Below are 9,959 nucleotides of genomic sequence, written 5' to 3' on the forward strand. Positions count from 1 at the left end.
TGTAGCCAGTATGTGCAAATATTTATTGAAATATATATATATATATTTATATATATATATATATATATATAATCATAACGGATGTAGTCAGTTATTTGAAAAAATAAAAAGTAGAAGAGTTTGATAATTTTATTTTATCTGAGCTCTTACACAAGAACAAGTATTCACAGTAATGCTTGTTATTTGAAAATATAAAATCTTGCTGTTACAGTAAAAAACAACAACTTCTGGCTACAATTCCAGTGTTCATATTTTTTTAATTCTGCAGCATGAAAAGAGTGGTAGACGAAATCACAAACCGATGTGACGATTGTTTTACGTCTTCTTATCAAATATGCAACATCAACAAAGTTACTTGTCTCAACTCTCAGTGGTGCTTCATTGAATTCACTTCTAAACTTCAAAACAAGACCAGATGGAAGTCAAGTAAGATTAGGTTATCGTTAACTAATTTGATATTTACAACAGAATTACCTAAATTAAGGCAGACATACAGTAAACAAAAACAGCTTTGTGGATCTGTACCAGGGGAGTTCAGAGATTGACCAAAAGATTGTTTGGTAGTCTGCAAAAGCATCTTATATTGTACCCTCATATAAAAAAAAAAAAACATTGATTATTAAAAATGTTGTTTGGATAAAAAACCCAACTGTGTTACATTCCTGAACTAATTATTGCCCCATAAAGCTGCATGATTAAGCTGTAATTCCATCAAATTAAACAAAATGTCATTGAAATAGGACAAATTACGTTTTTAATTGATCTTTAAGAAAACTTACCACATTTGTACTTGAAATATACCATAAAGCAATTATTCAACTAAATCGCTCAGGGGGCAACACTTACTTAAAACTCACATCTCAGGAACCAGACAACCAACTATTATTATTAATATTATAACAATTTAATTTGCTATTTCAAACATAGTTTTATTAGAAATGAGCTTATCAGTGGGCCTGACTGAGCTCATGTGGACCAGATATGGCCCCTCGGCCACCAGTTTAATAGCCCTATCACAAAGTAAAAATATGATATAAAACCGATCAATAGCCAAAGATATTCAGTAAACACAGAATGTCCTGCTAGAAAAGAGTTGCTCATCAAGTTTTAATGTAGTTGCACTCACATCTGAGTGCAAGTCTTGATTTTATTCAGAATTTAATTTTTTATTTCTATATTTATCACTTTTTTTTTTTGTATTTTAAACACGATTTCAATTTGTTCAGAACAAAAGCTGAACTCTGTTACAGTTAGGTGGAAACAAAGAATCGGAAATACTTTCAAATGAAATGTCCTTCACATATTTGAGTAACATAACTTGAACTTCCACTTACTGGCTCTAATGAAACAAGCACACGAGGAACTGTGGCAGGCAAATCATCAGGTCTGTGCTGAGTGATAACAGCACTGTAATATTAAAGTGGCACATGAAACAAACAAAAATGACAGGTTCTCCACACCACGAAGGCCTTTGTTAATTTTAGATTTGCCAGCTGTCTTAACTTCACAATCATACTGTAACCACGTTCTTAGTGTTTTAATGAATAAAGGATTAGTGCTTCCAACTGCTTATATCAGTGTGCCACACTTAGAACATTACTGGGTTAAAATGTACAATTATTTCCTTGAAGCTGAGCGAATATTAGACTGAAGTCTGCCTCAGGACAGCTTGATGTCAAAATTCACTAATGCACAGGGACGGAACCTCACATGACTGAAAACAAATCCACCACTTTGTTTCCCTTTAGCCTCCATTGTAGCCCAAAAGTGGTGGTGTCAGATGCAGCCGTGTATGGAAGGTGAGGAGTGTAAGGTTTTACCGGACCTCACGGGGTGGAGCTGCAGCACGGGAAACAAAGTCAAGACCACAAAGGTCAGTGTGCATGTGATCATTTCCAAATTAGTGATTTAGTATTTTTCCTGTTTTCCAGTCAAGTGTATTCATCTCCTCTCACAGTTTGTTGCATCTCGTCTTTAGTCCACTGTTTTCTCTTTTTATTGAACTTCACTCTTTCATCAGCCAAAATTTAGTTACTTTACTTCTTCCATTTTGGACTGAACGTTCTTGGCACAAAAGTAAGGCCAGCGTAAACATTACTGAACGTGAACATCACAATTGTCTTCACTCTCACTTGTCCTGTTTCCTTGTTCTTCAGTGGCATGCCATCTGACTCGATGTAAAAACAAGTTGCCACATTCGATTCGCAATAACAGTAGAATGTCCTCAGAGAGTTGTTGTGCTCACATTCTTCCATGATACACTTTGTATGTTAAGAGGAACACCCTTCCTGTCCTGAATTTTTGTGTACTTTTTCTGTTTGATCTGTTTTGGTGAGATTGTGAAACCATGAAGGTTTACTCCATATTTAGCCTCCAACTATACCCGACGGCTGCTTTTCACTGGCTTGACCAGAGCAGCCTCTTTAAGTGGTCTGCCGTAGGAAGGAAGTTTGTGTGAGGCTTCCCTCCAGTCACAGTGCTGTTCAGATTTGAACCTCCATCCTTCTCGCCTTCCATTATTCATGGCTGGGTGCAGACCTTTGTTTTCTGCCTAAATAATTGATTGAAGGCGTGGTCGGGGAGAGCATCAAGAGTGCAACTCTTTAGATGAAATAAAGCGATGAGATCTGAGATGTGCTTTCTTTCTTGATTTGACTTTAAAACACTCAGAGTTAACCTCAAGAGACTTAAAACCATCTCTGTACTCTGGGATGATTAAGGATGCCCTCCTTACTTTTTCTCCTTTCACCTCTCTCCTGGCAAAAAGGACGGTACCTCTCAGCTTGCCTTTCTTTATTTATGTTAAGTTTATTTAATGTCTATGACTGAAAAGCTCACATTTAAGATTGATTGCTCAAAAACATAATGTGGGCAAACTTTCTGAGTGACATCTCAAAGAAAAAAATAGACATTAAAGGCCTAGCATTTTTGGAAGAAATGCATATTGCCAGACGTCTTTAATGATTTAAACTTAAAACATCCTTTGCTGAAAGGATAGCCGTTTTGGTCAAACCATATAAGTGATGTCCTGCGTGATATTGTGCAAAAATGTAAGATCTCTTGAGAAGTGTCAGCCCTCAAAGAACCTGTTGAGCATGACTCTCAGCTACCACTGCACCAAATGTTAAAACTGACTGAGTTATAGCAATTTTTTGTGTTGGCTAAGGTTGATTAGCAGAGGTGACAAACTTAAGCTAAGCTGACGCCAAAGGTTGTATTGCTTTTTGAGAAGTTCACTAATTTCTATTCAGTGGATCATGAGATATTTTGCTAACAGTCAAACACCCCCATAATTGTGCAAACTCACAATAATGGGCAAAAACATTGCCTCACCTTTAGCAGTGGGCAATATTAAATGGTTCTGATGTAATTAAGAGCCCTTATTTCAAACAAAAGGTCAACAATTTGGTGTGACAAACAATAAAAAAACAAAAAACGTATGCCTCTTTTCCACTAGCGCTTGTACGGCACGGTTCAACTTGGCTCTGCATGGTTCCAAGGCTTTTCCACTAGAATTGATTTGTGGAACCAGTCCCTTTTTCAGAAGCAACATTGCTCCGGTTCCAAGTGTACCATTCTGACCTTAAAACGTGACGTCAGAACACTGTCGGTCACTGATTGATCATGGGGTGGAGTTACTGGTTGTTTGAGCAACAACCCAATCCGCCATTTGCAATAATAATAACTCAGAGAAGCGAGTGAACCTTTTTTTTAAGATTTTAAAAACAATAATGACCACACTGTGGACTTATGGGCAGCTGTGGCTGAGTGGTTGGAGCAGTCTTCCTCCAATGTAAGAATTGGGGGTTCGATTCCACATGCCAAAATGTCCCTGGGTAAGACACTGAACCCTACATTGTCACCGATGTGTGTCCCATCAGTGTATGAATGTGATAAAGCACTGATTATTCTCTTTAGAATGATGTGTTCATTTAGCTTTGTATAGATCTAGTAGAGTGCTGTATGAGTGGGTAAATGAGGACACAGATTGTGTTGTAAAGCGCTTTGAGTGTCTTGATAAGATGGAAAGGTGTCAGATAAGTATAGTCCATTATGCTGAAGTGCAGGCGTTTTTTGTGTGTGGTGGCTGACGACAAAAATTCAGAGTAAACTAGATGGAGCTCTGCCACCCCCCCCCCCCCCCCCCCCCCACCCCCCCCCGGTCCACCACCTTGGAGCCCCCTCAGGCCAGGCTCCGAGCTCTGCCAGTCACCGTGGAGGATCTTCCGAGCTGCCGACCCACAGGAGCACACGATGCCAGGGCCCGGAGCCTGAGCCTTGGCAGGCAAGGGTGGACCGGGGCACGTCTGGTGGAAACGATTTTTAAAAACATTTTATGTAAAAAAAATAAAAATAAAAATAAAATTGTTTTTTTTGTTTGTTTGTTTGTTTTTATCAGTGAAGATAAAAAAAAAAAAAATTGTGCCAGCTTTATCATGAAATCCTGTTTTCACTTTATTGACTATAATCTGGTAAAGTCAACTCAGCTGAAAAAAAATCAATGACACAATCAAGACACACAATTATTGGATCTCTCAGGAATATTTCCATCAAATATGTTTAAAGAAGAGCTACAGCCTTTAGTTCAACTTCATTCTAACCCACAGATGTACAAATCACAAAACAAGAATTAAACTTTAAAGCAAAGCTAAAAATAATAAAAATAAATAAATCTGTGAACAAGAAACAAAACCACACATCTAAATTGAACAATAAAAGTAGACACAACGCTGGAAACACATCAAATGATGATGAAAACCTATACAATTTTAAATATAGATGTTATTGTAGAATCTGCTTTGTCAGAGATTTAAAGGTGAACTAAAGTTAATTAAAAGTTAATTAGGAGGGTTTATATTTATATTATTTCATTTGATCATTTTAATAATCTGTATTATTTTTAATTCAGAAACTTCAAAATAAATTCTCACCCTGTACTGAAACATGTTTCAAGGTCTTACCACCAGCATTACCGTCACCAGCTGGTAAGGCGTGTGGCGTCAATTTTTGATCTTTGAACCCGCCCAGTAGTTCCACTACTGGAGTGCAGTGGAAAACCTCCTGTAACGTGCTGAACAGAGTTGAGCCAAGTTGAACTGTGCTGTAGTGGCACTAGTGGAAAAGAGGCATTAGTTCTTAATTTTGTGAGAGACTGTTAGAAACTGATTCAAATATCTCATCTCAAGCATTTCATTGTCTTAGCCTTAAAGTGTGCATTTTTAATTTCCTGAACAAGATCAAAACAAGCCGGATTCAGTCAGGCATCGCCTTATCATTAACGCTATCGTAGCTTAAAAGAGCACAAATATTTGCTGTCTCTTGCAGTCAGGTCTTTGATCAATGATCTGTGCTCATCTGCTGTTGTGTGTTTGTGTCTACATTATTTGAAAGTGTTAGCTGATGTGTTTGCCTGATGATGAAAAGAGTGATCCCACCCTCCCCCTTTCTGCTCCGTTGTTGTTCGCTGAGGTCAAGATGCGCAGGCATCCCGATCAATAGCATCGAACGTTCTCTTATAGTCCCATTAAGACCCGCTCGTAAATTGAAATTGACGATGGAGCAGGAGAAAGGGGATGAAAGAGGAGCGGCAGTAAGGAAGAAAAATGCAGGAGGAGACGGATGAGAGAAACAGGTGAAGAGTAAAGTAGATGAAGGAAGTCAGGAAGAAAAACTTGAAAAATGGGTTATCAAAACAGGTCAACTGACAACAAACAAGCACAAAAAGAAAAGGCTGTAACCCTTCCGGTCCCGCTTTTAATTTGTGGCTGGAAGCAGAAAAAATGAAGGCGAGTAGGAGGGCCGAAGGAGGGGAGAGGGAGGAGAGAGCAGACAGCTTGATCAATGCCAAATAATATCATATGGATGAACAGACAGATGTGGCCATGGTGCCAAGCCACCGAGTTGTCACAGACTGCAAAGCAATTGTGTGCAGATGCACGAAGAGTCACATTAACATTTGACAAATGAAAAGTTGTCATGTCAGCAATGCAGGAAATGTTTCAGTCCCCGTGTTCTGTGGCTGAGCAGGTGCTGCAGCCAGAAAAAAACACACAAAAAAACAACTATTAACCATCTTAGAAGGACCATACTGCATTCTGGAAGCATATTTCTCAAACACAAAGAGCAAATCCAAGCCTTCTGCAGATCGAAAAACTTTTGGGTGGTTGGAATTTACAGTGATCTTTGCATTACAAAAAATAAACTGAAGAAGAAAAATCCCAGAAGGCGAATATTTGACATGAACTGAACTGCCTAAATCAATCACAAAACGGCTAAAACAACAAGGAGATGGTGTATTATATTCACATGGATCTGTTTACATCAAAAGTAGCTGGCAGTTGATGCTGTTGGATTGAATAAATCTGCACTTTGTCATAAAATAAAATAAACACCAACAAGTTAGAAGACTACATGGCAATTTAAATAATAAAAATGTAATGCCACAGAAGAAATTACTTTAAATAAAAGAGCATGTGATAAATGTAGCAATCATGGTATACCACACTAATAATCTTTGTTATTTTATACTTTTACCTCTGAAGTTTATTTTTCATCTTCAGTCATATTAAAATACATTTTTTTATTTGTGGGATTGTTTTCAATTATTAAGACACTGATTTATTATAAAATCTATTGGTTCTATAATATCAAAATCAAGCAGCTGCAGTGCAGCTTTAAGGAACACCCCCCCCCCCCCTCCAATTTATAAAAGCAGCAAAATCAGGACATTTGCCTGTTACCATATGAACAATATGGTATCAAAGTTCATGCTCAATAATCCAGGTTAAAAATCCAGCAAAGTTAATTCAGGTCCTCTGGATGTTTTCTTTGTGTTGAAATGTTTCGTCTTTCATCCAAAGGACTTCATCAGTCTGAGGGGCAACAACAAACTCAGTCTCATAAGTAGCACGCTCACATAGTGGGCTAACCAGTTTCATGGTGATAAGATGGTTTCTGGAGTCCTCCCTCTCCCCCGTCGACTCCTTTGAGGCAGCCATAGCCAAAGTGGTTCTAAACATCAACACATGTTTCAACACAACGAAACTGTCCAGAGGACCTGACTTAACTTTGTTGAATATATGGTATGTTAAGCAAAAAATGTCATAATCTTAGATAAATGTGGGCCAAAAAATGAATTAAACTCAAGCACCACATTTGCTTTGCAGAGTAAAGTACAGAAACTGACTGCTATATCCCGATGCATGCTCAATAATCCAGGTAGAAAAATCCAAAAAAGTTAATTCTGGGCCTCTGGACATAAAAAAAAAAAATGCAACAAAAAAAAAAAAAACAAAGCTAAACAAAACAAAAAAAAAGGAAAAGCTACAGATATACTTTGAAAGTGAATGAACGAGCACTATCTGGAATTTTGTCTTTGCACCTTAAACTATAGCTGACTCAGCAATTCAAGTGTAAAACAGAGTGAACTGGCATGACAACAAACTCCAGCAGACTATTTGATCAGGCACAGTGGTGAATGCCTAAAGGCAACGGGAATGGACCTAGGGAGGGTGGCCTGGAGCCATATAGAGCAGATACATTTGAACAGGTTCAGCTGTCAACTTGAAGAGCACGCTGAGCTGTCTCAGCAAATTCCTTCGCACTCAGTTAACTGCAACATATGGTCATCTGGTTGAAGAAAAGAGAGACTAGAACAAAGACGAGAAAAGGAAAGGCATGTGTTGAAGCTGAGGAGAGGAGACGGAGTAAAGAAAAAAAACATGCAGGTCTCAAAGTCTGTGGACATGCTCAAACACAATGGTTCATTCTTGGTTGTAGAATTAAAATAAACTAAAGTGCTATCATTTCTTGATGGGATGCATATCGTCCACTGCGTTCCAAACAATAATCTTAAACTCAATTTGGCTTGTGCTGAGAAGAGACGGAATTATATCTGCTTAGGTTAAAACCTGTAAATTAAGTTATTCACAAACTCATCCGATATTATGAGTTTATGCAGGATGTGATCGCACTCTGAATGTTTCGAGTACTAGCATGTTTTGAGGATGACTCCAAGCTACTAAAACCAATTTTATTTTTGCTAATGTTGCCTAGCTGGGGCGGCCATCTTGAATCATGTTGACTTCAAAACCGAAATCAGTTATAAACATTCAGTGAATTATTCATGTTTGAGCTTTTCATTAAAATCAGATTTTGAGTTCGCTGTCTTGAGCAGGGCTTAATTTGTAAACCGATCGATGCTGGAACGCAAATAGCAGGTAGGCCGGTGGAGGAGTTGGGGGGTCCTCCCCCAGAAATTTTTTAATAAAGTAGATGCGATTTCCTGCATTTTGGTGTATTTTAATGGGTTGTTAAATATCTACCTTTACCTACACTCCTGTCAAGCATCCTAGCTGTTAGTTTGACAAATTAACACTCAATGTGAATAATACACATCAAATGTTTATCTCGTTGAATTTTTTATAAATAATCAACATTTTATTAATAACCCACTTAAACTGTTGAAATGATTTGCAATTGTGTTGTGCTGTTTAATTATATTTGAGTTTTTTAATAAAATTGCGCAAACTTTTAACTTTTAGGGGCGGAGATTTTTTTAAGGGTAGAGGCGGAAATGCTTACTTGAAAGAGCACGTAGGTGATATTAAGAAACTCGTAAGTGGCTGTTGTGTTTAAAAAGAGTGTTTATGTAACTATTTTCAGTTTACATATCCAATATAAGTTTTATTCGTTCAAGGCAGTCATATTTGTTCATAACTTCATTATTAGAAAGCCCGAGAGTCACCGGATCCAAGCAAACCGTTACCGGAACGCAGCCTGTCAAAATAAGAGCATTCCCGGATCCTGTTCCAGCAGGCTCAAATTAAGCCCTGATCTTGGGATATTTAACTAACGCTACACACACACAAAATATTACTGCCTCCTGCTTTCAACAGTGGGTGATAAAACTGAGCGTATGAGCTAAGAACATGGACAGACGGGCTGATGTGATAAAGACAGTGATTAGAGCAGCTCTCTCAACAAATAGATGTTAACAAGATGGCCAGATGCTGACTGTGAGGTTCTGTGGGCTGGTTGCCCCGACTCAAGCTGTCTTGTTTACTTTCTTGGGTGAAAAGAAGTGACTCTCCAATGTGCAGCATCTCACTGATAAGAACTCCTGCCCACTTATTGACACACTGCTGCTCTCGCTCTGTAGTCTTTATCCTTTACAGTTTCAGTTTGTCTCTGAGGTATTTAAATCACCTCATGAGCTTTGACCACTGTTTTATTTCTCTTTGTGTTCCAGGTGACCCGATAGTCCTTCCCATATGAAGAAGAACAGGAGGAACTGGTGGCAGAAGTCTTTTCAGAAGGACAATAAACTTTTTAAGTATGAAAGAAATACACTCAGATGGATTTCTATACGAAACTGTTGAATTTTTCCGAGTATGACCAGGACTCAGTGGCTGAAGAGACAGGACTCTAACACAGCTCACTGTCAATGCTCAACATTCTGACTCTCCTGGCTCTTTTACAGAAGAGGACTACACCACCCACAATCCTTTAATGCTACAAAAAACATGAACATGAACTATGACCCAAACATAGTTAGATGACAGTAACTTTACAAAAAAAACTATATTCTTCATCTCTTTTTGGCGGAGTTGGGTTCCACGTAGACATGGCAAAGAAATGAAGTCTGGATTTTTTTGAGAGATTTTATTTGCTGAAAGTTATAAATAAAATGTCTTTATGGTAAACAAGAAGAAGATCCAGAATGCTTGCCTCATGTAGTCTGGGTGATATATTTAAATTTACTGTGCCACATACAATCTGCTCAATGCTGTCAAAATGTCTTTCTGATCTGGAAATGAATCTCTTCTCTATGTTTTTTTTTTCTTTATTAAATTCCAACATCATAAATATATTTTACCTTGAGTAGTACATGGCTCAACACATGCCATTTTTAAATACAGAGACAGTTTGTCTTCTTTCTTTCTTTTTTTCTGTCCAGA

The 9,959-nt window shown here is 38.0% G+C and overlaps 1 protein-coding gene across 1 annotated transcript in view; it reads left to right on the top strand.

Annotated features, from left to right (window-relative positions):
- The window catches only part of LOC119416943 (chemokine-like protein TAFA-2), a 60,155-nt gene extending 50,797 nt beyond the window's left edge, over positions 1-9,358 (top strand). Inside the window, exons 3-4 of the mRNA XM_037684142.1 lie at positions 1,749-1,873; positions 9,251-9,358. Coding sequence (XP_037540070.1) covers positions 1,749-1,873; positions 9,251-9,262 — 137 coding nt within the window. The 3' untranslated portion in view covers positions 9,263-9,358. The remainder of the gene's footprint in view (positions 1-1,748; positions 1,874-9,250) is intronic.
- The last annotated feature ends 601 nt before the right edge of the window (positions 9,359-9,959 follow it).

The sequence above is a fragment of the Nematolebias whitei genome, chromosome 11 (genome assembly GCF_014905685.2).
Source record: "Nematolebias whitei isolate Nwh7 chromosome 11, NemWhi1, whole genome shotgun sequence".
Lineage (NCBI taxonomy): Eukaryota > Metazoa > Chordata > Actinopteri > Cyprinodontiformes > Rivulidae > Nematolebias > Nematolebias whitei.